Source organism: Styela clava, chromosome 1, assembly GCF_964204865.1.
Source record: "Styela clava chromosome 1, kaStyClav1.hap1.2, whole genome shotgun sequence".
NCBI lineage: Eukaryota > Metazoa > Chordata > Ascidiacea > Stolidobranchia > Styelidae > Styela > Styela clava.
This window is the reverse complement of record NC_135250.1, coordinates 16,362,746-16,385,128: the sequence shown is the minus strand read 5'-3', so window position 1 is coordinate 16,385,128 and position 22,383 is coordinate 16,362,746. Positions and strand designations below refer to the sequence as shown.

General features: G+C 35.3%; 2 protein-coding genes across 2 annotated transcripts; one reads left to right on the top strand and one right to left on the bottom strand.

Moving 5' to 3' along the window:
• Positions 1-500: 500 nt before the first annotated feature.
• On the bottom strand, positions 501-7,613 carry LOC144420938 (uncharacterized). Its single transcript, XM_078110798.1, has 2 exons — positions 7,172-7,613; positions 501-6,976 (listed from the first exon to the last, which is right to left on the bottom strand). The coding sequence occupies exon 2, from the start codon at positions 6,638-6,640 to the stop codon at positions 599-601; it is 6,042 nt and encodes a 2,013-aa protein (XP_077966924.1). The 5' UTR covers positions 6,641-6,976; positions 7,172-7,613; the 3' UTR covers positions 501-598.
• Positions 7,614-8,254: 641 nt separating this feature from the next.
• On the top strand, positions 8,255-22,148 carry LOC120339649 (UTP--glucose-1-phosphate uridylyltransferase-like). The gene is made up of 12 exons (XM_039407819.2): positions 8,255-8,377; positions 9,818-10,032; positions 10,386-10,493; positions 10,844-11,029; positions 12,799-12,932; positions 13,690-13,889; positions 14,301-14,389; positions 14,666-14,863; positions 17,394-17,472; positions 17,878-18,044; positions 20,592-20,696; positions 20,803-22,148. Exons 1-12 carry the CDS (start codon positions 8,371-8,373, stop codon positions 20,908-20,910), a joined length of 1,596 nt encoding a protein of 531 aa, XP_039263753.1. The 5' UTR covers positions 8,255-8,370; the 3' UTR covers positions 20,911-22,148.
• The last annotated feature ends 235 nt before the right edge of the window (positions 22,149-22,383 follow it).

Sequence of the window (22,383 nt, the reverse complement as noted above, 5' to 3'; positions counted from 1 at the left end):
AAAGAGTTACAAATTATAACATACCGAATTTGTCTGCTATTCCAGGCTTAAATTATCATAAGTTGAAAATGAAATCATTCGTCAATGAAATCCGAACAAATCAATTAAACAAACTATAACTGTAAAATCAATCACAAAAGGCCATTTAATGCTCATAAAATATCCCTAAGATAGGCCTATGTGGGCAGCCATAATCTACAATATTTAATCGTCCTACAGTCAAAACAGAAAGCCAAGGTCGCTGAACAAGTTTTAACTTATTTACAAATTACAACGAAACGAGCGCCATTCTCTGCAAAAGTAAAGCGCTATCTAAAGCAAATTACCGAAACTATCCATGTCTAAGCGAGACATGTCTGGGCAAGCAATTGCCACGAAGACTCTCTCAATTGTTTCGTAACAAAGTGTGTGGAAGCACACTGTCAATCAAGGGAAATTACGGCGTCAACAATAACAAATAAATTACTACTAAGTCAATACAAAAATTAAGTGAATGCGATTCTCGATGTAACATTCCCCCAGCCAGATGTTGGAACCCAGTGAAAACATCTTACTCACAACTTTCTTACATCGAGGATATCACACACTTGAAAACATTTTACTCATTAACTCTATGAATCAAGCACAACTTTGCAATTGGCCTTCTCAATAAACCCCTGGATGTCTTCACAGTAACTTGACGCACAGCTCCAAGTTTATCAGGTGTAGTTTCCATAACACGCCCAGTCTGCCACTTCCCTCTCGGTATAGTATTGTCCACAAGTAGCACAATATCACCAACTTCCATATTACGTTCCTTCGAAGTCCATTTCTGTCGTGTTTGAAGTGTGGGTAAGTATTCTTTGGTCCACCTGATCCAAAACTGATCAGCTAAATACTGAATTTGTCTCCATCTTCTTCGAGTGTAACAATCCTTTTTGTCGAATAAGCCAGGAGGTAAATTACTTGTAGGATTCAGTAATAGCAAGTGATTTGGAGTGAGTGGCTCATCATCTTTCGGATCGAAACTTATTGGAGTGATGGGTCTGGAATTCAACTGTGATTCCACTTCACAAAAAATAGTAGCCAAAGCTTCATCTGACACCAACTGATCGTGTAAGAGAGCAACCAAAATCTTTCGAACTGATCGAATTAATCTTTCGTAACATCCTCCAAAATTAGAAGCAGTAGGTGGATTGAATTGGAATTTAATATTCTCCTGACGCAAAAATTGTCCAACTTTGCTTGAATTCCAAACTTCTATTTCTTTACGTAGGATTTTATTTGCTGCAACGAAGTTACTACCGTTGTCACAGATGAACTTGAATGGTCTACTTCTACGTGCAATAAATCTTCTTAACGCATTTATGAATGAATCTGCATCCATCGAGTATGCAACTTCCAAGTGTACGGCACGAGTTGTCATGCATGTAAATATACAGCCCCACCTCTTGACAGTACTTCGTCCTTGCTTTACAAGAAAATGTCCGAAGTAATCCACTCCAACATAGGTAAATGGTCTTTCACCTGGGGTGACTCTTTCTTTCGGAAGATCTGCCATAATCTGTTTACTCACAGGTGAACTTCTTCTTCGACAAAACATGCATTTTCTGATAACAGATTTCACCATAGCGCCTCCTTTAACAATCCAAAATCGTTGTCTCAGAGAAGTCCATGTACTCCCCATACCAGAATGATGTGTAGATACATGATGTTCTCTTATAATCATCTCAGTTACATGATGTTTTTGTGGAAGTATAATCGGATGTTTAACATCGAAATCAACCGGTGCATTTCTCAATCTCCCACCAACTCTGATGAAGCCATCTTTCATAATCGGATTGAGTTTATGCAGAAAATTTGCAATCTTCAATCTCTTCAGTACTTGTTTCCCAGTTGTACTTCTATGATTGTCGTTCAGCAAGGCATCAATAACTTCGCCAAATTCTTGTCTCTGTATGTATTTCAAAATGTCGTCTCCAGCAACTCGCAATTCTTCAACTTCAAGTTTCTCATTGCACTTATATTTCTTCTTCTTCTTATGAAGGTATTCTTTGAATCGAATCATCCATGCACTTGCCTTTTTCAATTTATACCATGTTGAGAAATATGAAATGAATTTATCCAATGGCTTCAAAGCAAACTCAGAAACATAATTCGCAACAACTCGTGGCTTGCATCTTACAAATTCATCAGGAAGCTCAGGTAACTGTACTGGCGGTTTAGGCCAATATTCCTCTTGCTCTTGGAGAAATGATGGTCCCTTCAGCCATCGTTCATCCATCAACGATTGTACCGACAACCCTCTGGATGCATCGTCTGCCGGATTCAAATCTGTAGGTACATATCTCCACTGCAAAGCATTCGATCCCTCTTCAATCTTTGCAAGTCGATTTGCCACAAATGTTGGAAATCTTCGTGATGTATTATTAATACTCAAAAGCACGGAAGTTGAGTCTGTCCAAAACATCGACTCCTTTTCTTCGAAGTCTAATTCACGTCTCAGAAATAAATCTAATTTGACTGCAAGAGCGGCAGCAGTCAACTCCAGCCGTGGTATTGAAACAGTTTTGATGGGTGCAAGTCGAGCTTTTCCTAAAAGAAACGCAACATGAATCTTCCCATCTTCATTGATTAGTCGCAAATACGATACAGTCCCATAGGCAACTGCAGAGCCATCTGCAAAATGGTGTATTTGACGAGTCACAATATTGCCAAAACCAGAAGGCGCAAAACATCTTTGCATGAATATATTCTCAAGTCCAGGAATATCTTCGAGCCACCTGTTCCACAATAAATTTTCACTATTCGATATTTCATCGTCCCATCCATAATTATTTCGACATAATTGCTGCATCAAAATCCTCGCTTTAAGTATTACAGGTGCCACTATTGCCATCGGGTCAAATATCGAACTGAGTACAGACAAAATCCCTCTTTTTGTTGCGGGTTTTGATTTCACATTAACATCAAATCCAAAACAATCTTCTTGGATATTCCACTTTATTCCGAGTACTCGATCGATCTTTTCAGGTTCTAAATTTACACTTGACGCAGAGTCCGCTCTGTCTTTAGCAGGAATCTCCGACAGAACTTCAGGATTGGAACTTTTCCACTTTGCTAGATGAAATCCTTTTTTCTCCAGCAATTTATTCGTTTCTCGAACAATATGAATTCCCTGGTCTACAGTAGATGAGCCATTCAGGTAATCATCAACATAAAAATTTCGCTCAACTCCTTTGACAACATTTTCGTCAAATTCATCTTGATGATCTTGAGCTGTCTTCTTCAGACTCCAATTAGCACAAAATGGAGATGAGACGCTACCAAATATGTGCCTGACCATAAAATATTCTGATGGATCCTGTGACAAATCACCTCCAGGCCACCACATAAATCGCAATACATTCCAATCCTTCGGGTGCACTTTCACCTGATGGAACATTGCTTCGATGTCAGCCACAATAGCTATTTCATGTTGTCTAAAGCGGAGAAGAGTTCCAAGTAGAGAATTTGCCGAATCCGGGCCTCTCAATAGTTGGTCATTCAAGGAAGTATTCATACAACGTGATGCAGCGTCAAAGACAACGCGTACCTTGCCTGGCTTTTGTTCAGAAAACACAGGGTGATGAGGCAAGTACCAAACTGCACCTTTACGGCCAACTTTATATTCATTCGGGATACGTTTTGCAAATCCAAGACTAATATATTTCTCCATAGTATCACAGTACTTCTTTTTCAAAACCGGATCACTCTTCAATTTTCGTTCAATGTACTTTAAGCGTTTCATCGCAACACTTCGATTGTCTGGCAAATCAGGACATCCTGGCTTCCATGGCAATGGTAACTGATAATGTCCGTCCACGATCTCAACTGAATCTTCCATCAATTGCAATGCGTATTTGTCTTCCTTAGACATTGATGGAATAGGCGACAGTGAAGCGTCTTTAAAATCACTTTCCCACAAACATTTGATTTGCTGACTCAGCAAGTCTCCCTCTTGCACTTGAACGCAATGAATGTGAACATCACTGTTTCTCTCGTGAGATAAAGCTGGTCCAACCAATGACCATCCTAAAATGGATTTCTTCGCCGAAGGTTCATTGTGTTTCCCTCGTCTCTCATCCATTGTCCAAAACACTTTAGGGACATTTACCCCAATCATCAACATCACATCTTTACACGGCAGAGTAGGAATCTTCAATCCCTTCAAATGTGCATAACTTTGTACATCAAATTGTGCTTCATTAGCTTTAACAGGCAGTCTATCAACAGTTAGCACATAAGATAAATCAACACTTTCTCTACCATCAAGTGATTTTACAGTAAAATCAACCGCATAACCATCTTGTGATGTTGGTACCGCATTCACAGTTGTCAACGAAAACTGCGTTTTCTTGCCCCTCAACTTCAATAGATCAAGAAGTCGCTTATCACACAAGCAGGCAGTAGAACCTTCATCTAGAAATGCATATGTTTCTATTTCTCTCCTGTTGGCGCAGATCTTGACAGGGACAATATTCAAAAAACATCCTGCTGAGCTTTTTGAAGTCGCATATGCTTCAACTTTTGACTCATTTATACCAGCAGCATTTTCTGTCTGGGTACATGTCTCTTGTTCTCTTCTGTGCAATAAAGTGTTATGTTTCAACCTACACCCGTCAACAATACAAGCAGGTGGTTTACGACAATTTCTCGACATATGACCATATACAAAACAATTATCGCACAATCTTGCCTTTCTAACAATCTTCAAGCGGTCACCGTGTGACTTCTGCAGGAATTTGTAACAGTCAACAAGTTTGTGTGACGTCTTCAAACAGTCAGGACAGACATCTCTTCCCTTTTCAATATGTTTTGCACTGGTAACACTGCTGTCAACAGCTGAAGTCACAGCAGTAGAATGAGCGTGAATCTTTCGCCTATTCGAGGATTGAAATCGTAAACGATATTGCTGTTCTTGCTCCCTTCGAGCTCTCAAGGCTTTTCCATAAGGCGTATTTGCAGCCGCAGCCTTTTTCTTCATAAATCGAACAAGATCTTTAAATCTCACTTCTCTATCTTGTCCATCTAATTCTGCCACTGATTCTTCCCAGTTGTTCTGCAACTTGAGAGGAAGTCGTAATACGATGGACAAAATAGTATCAAAATTATCCAAATCCCCAAAATATTTCAAATGTGTCAAAGTGACTAAACATTCTTCTAACGTTTGAGAAAGACGTAACAAACCTTCGTTATCTCCAGGTTTCAACCATGGTCCTTTAGTCAACTTTTCCGAATATTTTCTAGCCACAAGCATTGGTCGACCGTATGTCTTTCGGAGCAAATCGCATGCCTCTTTATAACCTTCGTCGGGTGGCAACATTGTACAGTGCATAATCAGTTCCCTCGCATCACCTTCGCAGTATTGTACCAAATATGACAACTTTGTACTTGTATCATGTACTCTTCTATCAATATTTAAGTTGAAGTTAGTGATAAACCGGACATATTCAGTCTCTATTCCACTAAAATGCAATAATTCAGGTCGAGGTCTATCAATTCCGTCTTGCAACATAGATGCCATATTGCCCAATAAACTTTCCACATTCGGTGACGATTGATCATGCGTGTTTCTTTGTGGTGGGATGTGTGGTTCTGTGTACGAAGGTCGGTTCACTGATTCATACTGATTAGGAATATTCACATTCACATCATCTCGCACATTATCAGTAGAAGCAGGTCTTCTAACATTTAGTACAGGATTTTCCATTCTGACTCGAGATTGTGATAACAAATCTGATGCTGGCAATTTAGGTCTCACATCAGGAGGCTTTAATACCGGCACTCCTACTTCATTCACTGGTACTTCTTGGATTTGATTAGGTGAATGTGAACGAGACATATTTTCATATAATGACATACCTTCGTCTCCCTGCGAAGCATTTTCCCATACATCGGCTGCTATACAGGCTGATTCATACGCATGCTGCAATTCCAAACGCTTTGTTCCACTTTGAGCATCTTCTTCAATTTGTCTAGCTCTTATTTCAGCATCGCGTTTCAGCTTTTCAGCCTTCATTCGAGCTTCTCGCTCTTGCTGTGCAGCCTCTTGTTTAAGCTTTTGTGCTTCTTGCTCTAGCCTTTCGGCTTCAAGTTGGGCATCTAATTTCATTTTCTCCGCTGCCATTTTCGCATCATCTTCTCGCTTTTTTGCGGCATCCTTTTCTACTTGCTGCCAAATACTAGCATGAGCAAGTTCTCTGATGGCAATGGCTTCTGTACGTTTAGTACTCGAACTTGAACTGGCACACGAACGACGGGAACTTTTCCCAGAAATTATAGAACGTGCTTTAGGGCTATGTGTCGATGATTTATGACCATCAGCGTCACTCTTTTTGAACCAATCACGTAAGTGCACATTAAATTCTTGAAACTCGCGCAGTTCACACTGGAAAAATTCACTGACATTTCTTCGATCTTCTTCAGAACGTAAAGTACTCACATGAATTTCATGAGCATTTGAATACTCGGTGAACCGTTTGTCAACGTCAGCACTTTTCAATTTCAACAAATCTCGATTTTTGTAGTCTGACATAAGTCCCTCAGCATCTTGATATAATTCCTTCATACGAGCACGTAACTCTTCTAAATTTGATTTCGAAACAGATTGCGCATCCATAATGTACAATTACAGTGCTCATCAAACATGCAACACAAAAGTTTAAATGTTCAACACTAGGATGATTTCTTCAATTTTGACGATTTACCGAACTCCTGCCGGCATTCGACGATACTTTTGTTATGCAAATCAGATGACTTTATTTGCATAAATTTGATAACTTCATTTGCGGAAATTCGATAACTTCAATGTAACAGCCGTTCTTTGTGACCTGGACGACACCGACTGCACACTAGATATTTATTAACAGTTCAATAACGCGGTCTTTCAAGCCCCAAGTTTGTATCCTCAATCCAGAAAATCACACAACTCGAAGTATACAGTTGACACGGTTATCTTAATACAAACGTAAAAACAAATCAATACAAAATACTTGCAATAAATAAATAACCATACACAATTCGGCCTTTAGAAAGCCTACTCAAATTTATGAACATAATTATCAAACATAGTTAATTATTAAGTCGAACCAAATTACTATTGAATAACTTGCAGTCTTCAAATCAGAAAGAGTTACAAATTATAACATACCGAATTTGTCTGCTATTCCAGGCTTAAATTATCATAAGTTGAAAATGAAATCATTCGTCAATGAAATCCGAACAAATCAATTAAACAAACTATAACTGTAAAATCAATCACAAAAGGCCATTTAATGCTCATAAAATATCCCTAAGATAGGCCTATGTGGGCAGCCATAATCTACAATATTTAATCGTCCTACAGTCAAAACAGAAAGCCAAGGTCGCTGAACAAGTTTAACTTATTTACAAATTACAACGAAACGAGCGCCATTCTCTGCAAAAGTAAAGCGCTATCTAAAGCAAATTACCGAAACTATCCATGTCTAAGCGAGACATGTCTGGGCAAGCAATTGCCACGAAGACTCTCTCAATTGTTTCGTAACAAAGTGTGTGGAAGCACACTGTCAATCAAGGGAAATTACGGCGTCAACAATAACAAATAAATTACTACTAAGTCAATACAAAAATTAAGTGAATGCGATTCTCGATGTAACAGTTGGTTAATAAATTAGAAACCCGTAATTTTTATTCAGTACTAAGGTGGTTTTAAAAAACTATCGTTTCCATAAATATCCGTATACCAGTGTCGATAATGATAAAATAAAATTGATCGCATAAAAATGGGACGGTTAATTTGCGAAGGTGATAAAGAAAAACCAAAGCTAACACAAAAGATAAAAATCAGAATAAAATTAATTTGAATTCACTCCTTGATAGTTGTCTTTAACATCTGCCGCCGGCGTGTAGTACTGCCAAGAATAGAAAAACCCAACTTCAATGTCCCATACGGAAAAAAAGTGGATTCAATGGGTTGTTACGATAGGTTTAAATGCGTGGAAAAATATCGCAATTACGGGGTCATTACGTAATTGATTTTGCCGTAATTACGGAATTGATTTTTGTCAATTACGTGCAAGCCTATAACGCGGGTGTGTTCACACGTGCAAGCAATCGACAATTTAGCACGATCTTTTTAAAAAATTGATGTATTTCAAGTTCTAACCCGAAAAACACGTAAAACTTCGTATATATACACCTAAACGATACAATCTAGATTTTATGCTTGAGGGCATTGCGACACGTAAGATGTCTGCCGTGTAAAAGGTATTAGTATTTGGTTGCAATTCATACTCAGGCGGTTTCTAAATCAGAGAGCTTCGTCTAACTTACCATTGATCCTAATATTAAATAAAACTGCAATTCAAGATGTTGGGTAAGTTATGCACATGCCAGATTTTATTATTATTATTTTAGTTTAATTTTTTTTCAAATAATATAGGCATCAGTGTTTTAGACGCAAATTATAAGGATTCTGCGAATAGATTTCCGCATTTTTTCTATTTAATCATTTTAGAATTGATCTATGCCTAGATAGGTTTTCGAACATCAATATTAGGCTTGATGAGTGTTTTCAGAAATACATATAGATATATTCAGGCCACAGATAAATTGGCCTACCGGTATTACAATGCAAAACTAAAACCCGCCGGCGCATTACTTTTAAGAATTGTCTTTTTTATGTGAATTCATGGAAGAAGAACAGACTTAGGTCTATTGCGATATATATATATATGATTTTTTAAGTGGTGGTTTCCCCGAGCATCCACTTCCTTGTTAATTCCGTAACATTGCCTAATTAACACGATGCCCATGGTGACGTAAGAATGCTATATAATTAAAAATATTTTGAAATTTTGATATAAATTAAATAAATAACTTTATTTCATTTTTTAAAGAGTTTTAATTCAGTGGTAATTATTAAAATCAGTTCCCATGCTGCGACAAGGCTCAAATTTTCTACGGTACATGGTTGAATATTTTGAATCAAAATGCTGGTTAGATAAATGGAAACTAGGTTGTAAAATGCAAACTTGAAAAAACAGTCTGAAAAACATCGCAAATTTTGCAATGATAACGTATAAAAAGATTTTTTTTCGTGGTTTCAAGGGTGGGGGAAAATTCATTCCTCGCGCGGAAGTGAAAATTAAGATTACCTCATTTGATACCTCAATCCTGAATATTTTATTGTACTAATTTTATAACATGGCAGTGTTAAAAATAAATTATTTATTTCACGTTGTGTGGCGGGACACGACCTCACTATTGTACAGTCAAAACTCACATATATTATTGGAAATAGCATTTCATTCTGAAAGCATGACAAGAGACCCATTGTATATTGGCTTATCTATTTATTTATTATTATTTGATTTACCTGAATTTTCTTCCGGCCTTCAAAGCAGTTATTTGTGCGAACGGCTGAATGGCCAACCCCACACATAAATATATATGTAGGACTGTATAATACGTTTCGTCTGTCCAACAACTAACATACCGTCTGTCTCAACGTAAAACCCGCAGAAATTATGAAGTATTGGCTCAGGAGCAGCTGCTCGTCAAATTGCGGTTTGCAAGCAAGCGGCATTACAGTCCATTTGAAGCTGTGATGACGGAGGGATTTGTGCTTCACGATCTTGTGCAGTCACATCAAGTGTGGCAATAAAATAACTCTGACTACTGGACTAGACTTGGCTCGTCGGTGTGGCGCATCGTACTAGAAATACGCTCGCCATCGCACACCTGGGTTCGAAGGTCAGAAGGTAGTTCTATTTTCATCATGCAATTGTACAACATCATATTTTCTTCTGCATAGGGATCAAGCGTGTCTCGTCTTCTAACATCATAGACTTGGAGTTATTGCTCTCTGATCCTCTGAGTTCAAATCCATATCCACCAGGATCAAGAGAAATGTTTGAGAGACGTCAAAGCGTGATGGAGTTCCAGCAGCTCATGAAAAATGATGCTCAAGCTGCATTGACATCTGAGTTGGAAAAATTGTCTCTGACAACCATGCCAGACAAGAGAGAGGTAAGTTATGTGATGATTTTTTGCTTTTTGACAGCTTACCTACTGTAATTTTGCAAAAAAAATGTGTTTTTTATAGAACTCGTCATTCAGTTAGTCAGCTTTTTGGGGCATAAAACAAAAACTCAATTTCCAGCAATGTTAAGTAAAGTATGAAAAATTAAATATATAAAAAAACATAGTTTCATTTTAATGCGGCATATTACGAGGGATAGGAAATTTGCCTAATAATTTCATACAGGATATGTTGTTAACTCTATATAATTGACCTTCAAGTTCAGTTTTGTCTGCATGAACTGTAATAGACAATTTTTCCATTCTACAGTTCAATGATATTCGTGTTTCATTTTAAACAGAAAACTAAAAGAGAGTTTGAAGGCTTTCAACACCTATTTCAAACATTTCTCTCAAAGATCGGACCGTCTGTTGTTTGGGACAAAATTAAACCCCCACCTGAGGGAAAAGTAAGTTAATATTAAAAACCAAGTAGTAGAGAAAACTAGGAAGTAATTATTCAAATTTTATTCAAACTTTCTCACATTTTAGGTCTGAATAAGATCTCGTGTGAAGAGTTTTTATTTTTAAGGACCAGCATTTTTCGGTTAAGCGTTGCCAAACTCACTTTGTGACACTCTGGATTCGGCGATGTGCTTGAAGTTTGAACATGAGATCTGCGATGACAACATAGTTATTAATAAGCTTAACTATAGGCAATCCACGCTCTAGTTAAGCGCAAGACTTGCAGATTAAGCTGCAAAAGTGTTTTACTCTCCATATTTTTGTCAATATATCAATAGGACCTTTTTATTTTAAGATAAAATCATTTGAAGAAATAACGTCTCAGGCGAGGGTATCATCAGATGCTGAATTACTAAAGAAATTAGTTGTTGTCAAGTTGAATGGTGGTCTTGGTACAAGTATGGGATGCACAGGACCTAAAAGTTTAATTTCTGTGAGAAATGGTCTCACATTTTTGGACCTTACTGTTCAACAAATCGAAGTGAGTTGTTCCATATTGGATATTTTATACGTCCAGTGGCATTGTGAATTCCAAATATTGGATCAAATATAAGTTAGGCTGATATTCTTACTATTTGTAACTGATCGTAACCTTTATTCATACAGAAAATTGAATTTCTGCTGCAAATCCCGTAATTTGACTTTGTAAAGTTTTGCATAAATTTCATTGCACATGTTTATCATGGCATGGCAGATTAAATATAGGAGGTGGTTGAGAGAGTCTCGAGCTTTTATGTTGGCTCAATAAGGTAAAGATCTTGTTTGAGACTAAATTATACTAGATATCAGTTCAAACCTACCACTTCATGTTAGCAAAATCTGTCAATTCTTTCCGAATGCCTCCATTTGTTTCAGTTGTTTAGATTGAAGGTTTGGGTATAAAATTCAAAATGCTATATATTGGCTAGTATATAGTAGAGATGTACCGATACCACTTTTGTCGCCGATACCGATCCGATACCAGCTAAAAACGCCGATACCGATATGCCGATACTACAGAAAGGCCGATATTACCGATATTCCGATACCGATACTATGTAATTATTACTTAATTAAGGGTGCTGTGTACGGCAGACGGGTTAAAACAATGGTCTTTGAGCGTTGTTCTCAGTACACATCATTTTAGATCGAAAAAAAGATATATCACATAATATGAAATTAATGTTTGGTGTTTACTTTAATTGATTAAGATAAATTGTACAGTAACGCTAATAATCTCGGTGTTCAATTAGAAAACTCATAAGCCGGGATGTCCAATTTGAATTTAATGTTAATATCGCGACCTTCGAATATCGTTATTCGTGTTTAAAAGAATAACGAATAGCACCCACACATTCTTGCGCCGCCGTCCCACGTTCAAATTAAAAGCATTTTACAACTATTTTATTTCGTGGCTAATCGTAATCGTCGACGCAGTAAGTCAAAGCCAACATGAAAGAATATCAATCAGCACCGACAAAAAGAAGGCCTATAACCGTCGAGGATGTTTTTTTACTTCACTATTTTATAATATTTTACAATTGCTATCATATATTTTGAGACAGTTTAGGACTAGGTGGTCATGTCAATATATCTATAAAGAAATTGTGTAGTTAAACAAAATTAAAAATAATACCTGCGTAGAGGAATTATTGTGTCGGAATTTAGTTTATCCATGTCGACAGACTAAATGACACTCGTACTCGTACGACAAACAGTCAGAATTTATACCCGTGCCAAAAGTCTACGTGTCGTTAATAAGGACCCCAATTCCACTGTATGATTTAAAAACGGGCGCCTAGTTGCTTTTGTTATATGCTGTGTTGATATATTTCTTCGTTATTACTATGTAATATTAAAAATGTCAATATAAAAATTTGACAACGAAAATAGCCAAATTAGTTGGGCTAGTTTGGCTGATAAATAGCTAAAAACAGTCCTATGCTCTCGCGTGGGTGGGGACATGTATGGCTCATAGCTCACGATCTATCCAGACAAAAAATAAATTAAAAAGTAGTATTCCAACTAATCTTTTAAAACATTCTGGGCCATATCAAAAAGATAAATATATCGGAAATATCGGCCTTAATCTAACCGATACCGATACATAGCCGATACCGAAAAAATGGCCGATATTTCCGATACCGATACCCGATACCGATACATCGGTACATCTCTAGTATATAGCAGAATATTGCATTCTCATTCAAGCATAAAGATATCTGTCATTTCAATTATTGATAACAAGTATTTGATATCTTCTGTCTGTAGTCTCTGAATAAAGAACACAAGACTGATGTGCCACTAGTTCTGATGAATTCATTCAATACACATGAAGACACTGAAATGATACTGAGAAAATATGCATCTTGTAAAGTCAAAATTTTTACATTTAATCAAAACAGGTAGGAACTTTCTCAGATTATCTGCTGTAGTTTTGCTCTGACATTTAACTGCCATATTTGTTTTCCATGATTTGGAAGCAGATCATCCAGTTCTGTGTCGTTATTCGGGTTTTCGAAGTCACAATAGTCAAATAGCTATTTACTTGAAAAGAAAGCCATTTCAGGTTTAAGTGTGGGCTAGCAGTGTAATTTTAAAAATGTCTGAATGGCTTCATTGCTATGTTTCTCCTTAATTCTATATAGCTGGCATAAATATATTATGTGAGCAATTATTTTCTAGCCTCAGTATTTTCTACCTTATGTAATACCCACATTTGAGGGGAAATGCCAAAATTCAAAGTTTTTAAATACAAAGATGATCATTTTTCCAATTATATCAGTTGTAAACTGTTAGCTCATTCGATGCAATTTTCGTTTTTACGAAAATGAGTTCGGAAATAAAATATTCTATATAATTCTGAATGCAAGTTTTCTGATTTGACTACAAGTCTGAATATTTAAAATGTTCATCATCTGAATATTTTGGAATGTTCGATTCCTTTTGGACGGGCATACCTCAACTAACAAAACACCCTGTATTTCATGTGTACTGGGTTTCATGTATTTATTTTTTAAATACATACCAATCAGAAAAACCACACTAAATTTTACACAATGTACACAAGTTGAAACTAGGTGGACACTTTTTCTCAGTGAAATCAAAATTCTGGTCATCTTATACACCAGCCTGTCAAATCAATTCATTTTTTGTTTCCAGGTACCCTAGAATCAACAAAGAAACTCTTCTTCCAGTTCCCCAACGAGTTGATGGTGATCATGAGGGTTGGTACCCACCTGGACATGGTGACATTTACGAATGCATTGTCAGATCAGGATTGTTGAAAACATTCATTGATGAGGGAAGAGAATACATGTTTGTTTCAAATATTGATAATCTCGGGGCAACTGTAGATCTTGGTATCCTTTATACAAATGTATAGACTATACAAAATGATACTCGTAAAATGTTACCTTGCAACTTGATTGATTTTGTATACTGATTTCAATTCGCTGTAGATTGAAAATAGTTGTTTGTGGTGATGGTAGCCATCTTATACCTGAGCTTCTGCCATTTCTTTTCTCTTCGACAATATCTTTTTGCTCCTTATATGAAATTTGACATTTCGTAAATCATGAATACGTTGAGTGTAAGCAGATAAGGTAGCATCTGTTGCCGGTCCTTGGAAGGTACATACCTTTAAGCATTTACAAATAATCGGCAAATAATAATGTAAGCAATTGGAAAGAGTATGCTTTCAATAATTCTTCGTAATTAGACCATAGTTCGATTGATTTGATCTGTTTTCTTTAATAGCAGTCATTAATAAGATATTTTGAATATGCTTGTTAGTAAACAAAATGATGAAACTTGTGAGTTTGTTATGGAAGTTACGGATAAAACGAGAGCTGATGTTAAAGTATGTGCCTCTTTAATAAGTGTTCAGTTTAATATTTAGGCATATATAATTTGTGATGTATTAACTGGAAATGGTTATATTATGTGATATTATGTAATTCTTTTATAATCTTTTTGAGTTTTGATTCAATTATACACAATTGGGTTTGTGTAAAGATTGCATTTGTGTATTAGCCTTCCTCAAGAGTTAATGAAAGCCAGCAGCCCAGCATATAACTTATTTTGATGTTGACTATGATTTGTAAAAGCTTTGGTTTATTTTACTATTTACTAACAGGGTGGAACTCTGATTGAATATGAAGATAAACTTCGTTTGCTTGAGATTGCTCAGGTTCCCAAGGAACATGTTGATGAATTCAAAAGTGTTTCAAAGTTCAAGATTTTTAACACGAATAATCTATGGATGAAACTTTCTGCTGTGAATAGCCTGGTTACGTCTAAACAACTAGATATTGAAGTTATTGTTAATAATAAGGTATTATTCGATTCTATGCTTTCATTGTAAATTAATTAAAAAATCAACAGGCATAGACCGGAGTAGAATGAAGTATGGTTAAAATAAATATATCCATTACCTTAATATGTGGAAAGTGGATGTTACAAGACAGTGATTTGTTGAAGAGCTGGAAGCAAATCATTTATGAGCAGGTCACTAGAACATACACTTGCTAAGCTAAACCCACTTGTTCTTCTACTTTCACTATGTCACCCTTTTCGACAATTAAAGCATACACTCTTTTACAAAAGACTTTCTATCACCCACATTTAATCAGGGTTTGAGATATTCATGTCTTTGCATAGATGTACTTGAATTTTGCAAACATTTTGGGAAAATTTTACCTTTTTTACATCCTCAGCAATTCCATAAATTAGTTGAAAATTTGGTAAAAAATTATATCTTGCCTAATTGAAATATTAAACTGAAGAAAGTGTAGGACATATCTTGAAGTTTTTAAAATCGCATGAGAAGGTACATTTACGGCTCAAAATAATTGTTTTTTCATCAGCGGAATAATTGATGATTTTCTGCCTAATTTTCTTCAGTTTTGTAACATAAACTCTCATGCTATTTATGTTCCCTGAATGTATTTGTTCAACCAAAGTATGTGTTAAGTTTTACCTCTGATATCTGTGCTTAATAAAAATATTGCACTGTGCCTTATTGGCAACACTGGGCTAAACAGAGCTGAGGGGAATTTGCCTTGTGTTGTCACTTCGTGACGCGTCACTCCGTGACAATTTTTCAACTTTATTTCAATTATCTGATATATTTCAATAACTATTTGCCTCAAAAGCTAAGACGTCACTTTGAGGGTAGGGCCCAATAATTTACCAATTTGGCAGTTGATAGTTGCTTGTTGTTCTTTCGCAGCACTTCTGGAGATCTCGTCACTCCGTGACGTCACGGAGTGACATGAGTATGCCATTTTTTTAAAATATCATTTTTCTGTACGCGAAGTACTATAATATTGGGTTTGAACTGCAATTTCTTCTGCTCTGCCCTCTACTTACTTTGGACCTTACCCACAATGAAACTTGAATGACATGATTGAATGGCAATGGCAACTTTTTTAAAACTATCGATGACCAAAATATTTGACATAACATGTGCCGGTTTTGAACAATATGAATGAACTTATTTTAGACTACAATTGAAAAAATATGTAATCTGTTGGAATGGCAGAATAAATATGGCAAAATGCATTGTTTTGCAATATAATTCGACATTTTTGTAAGAGGCGTAAGTGAATTCAAATAATTCACAAACAATATTAAATCTCAAGTTTTAACATCGGCATCTGGATTTTGGTTTATATCCATTTATCGGGTTAACTCATAGGATGCGAAAAATCATGAAATGTAAAAGAAATATGATGTGTTTGTCAAAAATTGATGATACTTTTAATTAGAAAACGCCAGTGCGTCACTCATTGTCACCAATAATTATTTTTACGTGCCAACTATATCAAATATATCATGGAAAAAGCAAAAATGATGCAATAACAAGTTTTCGCAGGGACATATTTATCACTGTCTTCTTGTTCTGAATATGCAGACTAAGAATACTGTGTTTGGGGCCTACTGCTTATATGTGTGCTTTGCAAGCAGATGCAAGTACTACCGGTACCTAACAATAGTAACAAGAGAGACTTCATCGCAAAAGAAAATGCTTTTCTATGGTTAATAAATTAGATATCCAAATAACAAAAAACGTCGCATGGTGCAAAGATTCTTAAACTGAATTGCATTAACGGATCCTCCAGATTCTGTATTTTGAATTGTCCATTCTTTGTCAAGTCACTGCAATAAGATTTCAAATATATAGGAGTGGAATAGTTATGTCTGTTTCATGTTGTCTGTGCAACATAGCTTTTTACTTAACTATATAGATTATTAAAGTTAGTGCACTCGTTTAGCATATTAATATGAGGGAGACATAAGCAGAACGACAAAAAAATATCATTTTTCCCAATTTTTTGTTCAAATGTTTTGTTATTTCAAACAAATAACCAATTTTGACCTAATACAACTAATTGTTCAACATTCTTAATACCATTTTAATGATAAGGAATTTTTGTCACTCCGTGACGTCACGGAGTGACATGCGACTAGTTGGGCCATATACTTCGCTGCATCCTGAAAAATGCTTGATGTACAATAAATTTTGCATAAATGTAGAGACTAATACCCTAGAATACGGAAACAAGTTATTATAATTCATATGTCATGCAGCTTTTGACGAAATTTGGTTGATATATCGCAGTCATTTTATGCATTCAACTTTTTGTCACTCCGTGACATCACTTGTTTTGTCTCGTCGTTTGAAAAATATTTGGTTGAAAGTGAAAAGTGAATTAAGGTAAATACATCAGTGTTACTGGCTTACTGCTACCAATTGGCATTCTAAAAATAGCAACCACCAAGACCTTGATATAGTAAAATTGATTAAATGTGTGAAATTGGAATTGAATATGGAATTGCTGTCGACTTTATTTTCTAAACAGAGGCTGCCAAACGGAGTCAATGTTATCCAATTAGAAACAGCTTCCGGTGCTGGAATTAAAAATTTCAACAATGCCATAGGTAAGTTGTGTGGTTGTTTTTATGTTAGGTCATGTTACGTTTTTAGAATTTATTAGTTTATTCAAGAATAGCAAAAGTTTGTTAAACAGAAAAGGCCAAAAATGTCCAATTTACTACATTGTGAAACAATATTTTTGAATATGCAACGTCAAATTCTTATTTTTAGTCTGATGTGAAATTCTCAAAATAAGAAATATTTTAAGGTCAATATTCAAAGTGTTTTAATATCTCGTTGGTTCTAGACATTCCTAGTCAGTCTTGTGTTTAGTATGTATAGAAATTTGTGAACATATTTATGTTTCAACTCCATTGTAATAAATTATTAAAGGTTTTTTCATGTGATTAAACATGTTTTTTCCTGCTTGAATTGTGCCTCATTATAAATATACTAATACAAAACCTTAGGTATCAATGTACCAAGAAGCCGTTTTCTACCGGTGAAGAAAACATCAGATCTTTTGCTTGTAATGAGTAATTTATATACATTACGTCATGGTTCAATGGTCATGAACAAGAATCGAATGTTTCGGACTACACCTCTTATTAAACTTGGGGATGAGCACTTCTCTAAGGTGAGTGCAATTTCCTCCTCGAGCACTACTGTTTGACTGGTTATCTTATTAATGCTGTACCATTTTGAACCCCAAAAACAGATATACTCAGTAAAGCCTATCCTATTCTAGCTTATTTGGTGTTACATGATTAGGATATAATCATGGCTATGAGGCAGATCTCCAATCTCAGTGGTCTGAACCAGTGGTTCCCAAACTTTTTTACGCGACCCCAATTTTCATAAAATCATAGCCTACAGATACTTGCGACCCCACAACTAGAAATGTTCAGCAACCTCAAAAATTAGTATGTAAGTTTAATTACAATGTACCTGTTTATCGAATGCAAGTATGGACGTTGACGGCAAACATTGACCCAAAAAATATATGAACGATTCCGGCAATGCGCCAGAAAGGCGAGAAATTCAGAAGATTTGATGACACATGACATCGTATGAAAATCATGGTGTAAAAATTTCATAGATCATAATTATAACGGTTCTTTGGCGAAACATAGACGGACTTGCTAAAATGTGGTAGACTGGAAGGAAGTGTACGATACTCCGGAAATAGTAAGATTGCTTCTGAATATACACAAAATCCTATTCAGTATATTCCAACAGTGTCTTTATTATTTTTAGTTGAATATTAACATATTACAGATTGCTTCATTATTAATTCGAAAGTAAAAACAGAGCATGAAAGCAAAAACGGAAAAAACATGTCCTGAATCACATCATTTACATATCTTTCATTATGCTAGAACTCGTTGTGGTTTTGTGTTTGACTGGTCGGAACGCTTAGAAATTATGTATGAAACGTGTAAATACGTAATATTGCAATACCGAAATGATCACTTTTATGTTGAGGCGATGTGGACAAAGCATATAGCCTTCTCGTAGATTTTAGACACGCGCGCAAATTAACAAGACGCTTTTGCAACTGACCGAAACCCAAAGTGTAATTATTGGCCCGGCAATTAAAATTGTCATATAAAGCAACCAGATCAACTTTGAACATGATCAAAAATATTATAAAAAGGTAAATACTATTGGCGCTCGTACCACTGTCACTCAATTACATTTACTAATACCGGTACCTGCCGACCAGCTGGAAAATTACCGCATGAAAGTTTTACCGAGCAATTTTGACGCTGTTTGGACAATAAACGGTCGAGTTATTGCTAGAAAATCCGAAGTTAGGCACTTTTACGGTACTTGCAGACCAACACAAATTTCAAATCCTAGTCACTTGTGTACGCATGTTTGAAAGAAATTGGGCGACCTCGGAAAATCTTTACATGGGGTCGCGACCCACAGTTTGGGAACCACTGGTCTATCTAAACTAAAGTACCTCTTTCTCCAAAGTGTGAAGAACTTCAATATGTAATATTTTTAGTGATTCAAGAGTCTTGCTGCACACTAGCACAAATATATTTCTGTAACGTTTCGTCTGACCAAGGTCATAGACAATAGATAGACATCATAGACAACTATAGATAGTTGAACTATGTATGTCTGAAGAAGTCTGGTCAGACGAAACGTTACAGAAGTATATTTGTGTTAGTGTGCAGCAAGACTCTTGAATCACTTAGGATTGTATCTCTACTCTTGCTACAGCATCCTTGCAGTATATGCATACGGATCCACCAGCACAAAAGCATAGAAGAAGGATAAGTTGTTAGTCTCGCAGAAACCAAATAATCAGCGCATGTAATATTTTTCCTTTACTTAATTTCACTTCCCTCATGTATAAAGCACTGTTTAATTTTTGTAAAAGTTGATCAGTATTATTAGTAATTATCAAAACTTAGATTTGGGGTCCTATTGAAAAAAGGTAAACCATGTTAGCATGTATTCCTAATTAGGTGCTAAAAAATTCTGGCACGAATATCAGAAGTCGATAGACAAATGGTTACTAATCAGTTATTTTATCAATAACATCACTTTATTTATTGGTTTCATGTTGAAAAGCAAAAGCTCTGAGTAAAAGATTCAATTTTATTATTAAAGGTCGCCCATGTGACCAAAGTTCTTTAAAAGGAAAGGTCAAAAGATCAAATAGAAAGTTTTAATTTATTATTCATGCTTTCACTACGAGATTACCTATAATTGTCAGAGAATGGATTAATCAGAAATCTTATACTGAACTGTGTAGTTATATTCCTCCTGGCATTCTTGACTTTGTTCGTCAATTTCTTGCATCAAAAAAGAATATTTTATATTCTAAATTCAACAAAAAAACTCTGTGGGAACATATGTTGAGCATGTATGGATTTCTATATTTATAAGTTGAACATGGGTGAATCTTTTTCCTCAATAATGTTTCATATAAAATATAGGGAATTGACTGTAGTGGTTAACTACTCGTGAAAGGAAATACCAGACATCAAACCATGTTGTCTTATTGATGTAGAATGTGGTTTCCAGGATAAGAAATGAATATTTGTTTACTTACCTATGGTTAAATATATGTCGGTGAAAGGATTTCATGTGGGTTCAGATGGTCCAAACAATATCTGACTGTGAATTGTGTTCTAACAGCAATGTGTATTTCTCTTTTATCCAGGTTCACAAGTTTCTGAGTAGATTTGAAACAATACCTGATATGCTAGAGCTGGATCACTTAACTGTGAGTGGTGATGTTACTTTTGGCAAAGATGTTACATTGAAGGTATGTTGTTCTGACTAGCAAATTCCTTTACCTCTACTATTTCAAGTAATAATATATTCTCTATTCTACTATGATATATATATAAGTCTGATGAAATTATTTACAGGGTACGGTGATTATCATTGCAAGTCATGGTGAACGAATCGATATACCATCTGGTTCTTTTCTTGAAAATAAAATTGTTTCGGGTAATCTACGTATACTCGATCATTGATGAGTATGAGTGGTTTGATCTTTATCCTAAAATGACCATCTCGATACATGTTGTTCATTAATACATGTATCTTCATATCCGCATTGCTTTGCTATTTATTTCTAATTGGAACGACTTGATGTACAGGTGGACTTTAACATAAATAATAACTCTGGAAATCTGAATTAAAAATATTTTATTGGTTCTTTGTGGCATTGCAATGTATATCAAATATAAGATATGAATTTCCTTTTTGCATATTTCAAATTTGGCAAAGAATTAGTATTCAGGATAATTTTAGGGAGTATTTTGACTATTGTGTTTCAGTCGTAAGTAACCAAACCCTGAAATGTACAGATAGATTACATGGATACATCTACCAAAGGAATTATATGATCAGACAATGTTTTTTTTTCATATTTGTTTTTATTCAATGAAAGAGTTTAAAGTTTCATTTGTTGTTATGAAATGTTAAATATTATGTTTTAATATATGGGCCTACCTTGTTTGAAAAATAAAATTAATTGCTTTAGTATTTTTCACACAAAAATGATCATTCCAGTGAGGAAAACATTTTTCATTTAATTTTTGCAATTACTATGTCAGATAAAATGATACACGAGGCTAAAGAACAAAATAGTTTGTTATTCATTTAATCATTAATAAAAGGGAAAATACAATTTTGATTTGCTCCTAATCTCAGTTGGTGTTTGAAAATACCCAACTTTAAATTATCATGCTACTCTTATATTTTCATGATCTTTATGCATTTTGCCAGTAACATATAACGATTGCTTTAACTTAGATGCTTGTCAAGTGGTTAACATCTATCAGATTCCAACATTTCATCAGAACTCTTGTTAAATGTATTCTTAAAAGCAGGATATTCAGGAATTTTCTCCAGTGTCGTATTAAGCTTCAAAGATAAATAAAATAAGATAAAAACTTTCAAGTTTTGATCATGATTTTATATATTTTAATATAATATTCAGACACCATATATCAGTACTATTTTTATTTATAGTTGTTCTTGATATTTTTAGTATCCTGCTTTTCTTAAATTATATGTTTATTGTTTTTAGTTAGTTTAGGTTGACAAACAATTGCTAATTTCGTTTTCAGCAACTACTTTCAGTAATTGTAATTAATGTCGATGCTATTAAGATTTTGGAAATGCCAGGTTTATTCTTGCCAGTTTTTTGTCATGTCCCTTTGTTTTTTAATATGCGTAATCAGCAATAAACGCTTGAAGCCGCTTGCATCCTAGTTTTGTTTACTGCACTGAGAACTGAGAAGGTCATAGGACAATTTTTCCATTATCGCCTCGTCCATTGTAGTTTATGCACTCAGAACGATTTACTGGTTAGCTTTTCCCATACTATCCAGACTGGTTACTAGCATGTCAGTTTTTCAGGATGAAAAATGAAAAGGCTACTGCATTGAAGAAGCAGTCAGTCCCAACACAAACTCAACAGTTTACTATCACCGTGTTTT

Excerpts from the sequence above, each read along its gene's own strand:
- LOC120339649 (XM_039407819.2), top strand. Across the intron at positions 14,864-17,393 it reads AAGTTATTGTTAATAATAAG|AGGCTGCCAAACGGAGTCAA; the intron begins GTATTATTCGAT and ends TTTTCTAAACAG. Across the intron at positions 18,045-20,591 it reads GGGATGAGCACTTCTCTAAG|GTTCACAAGTTTCTGAGTAG; the intron begins GTGAGTGCAATT and ends TCTTTTATCCAG.
- LOC144420938 (XM_078110798.1), bottom strand. The coding sequence starts at position 6,640 with ATGGATGCGCAATCTGTTTCGAAATCAAATTTAGAAGAGTTACGTGCT.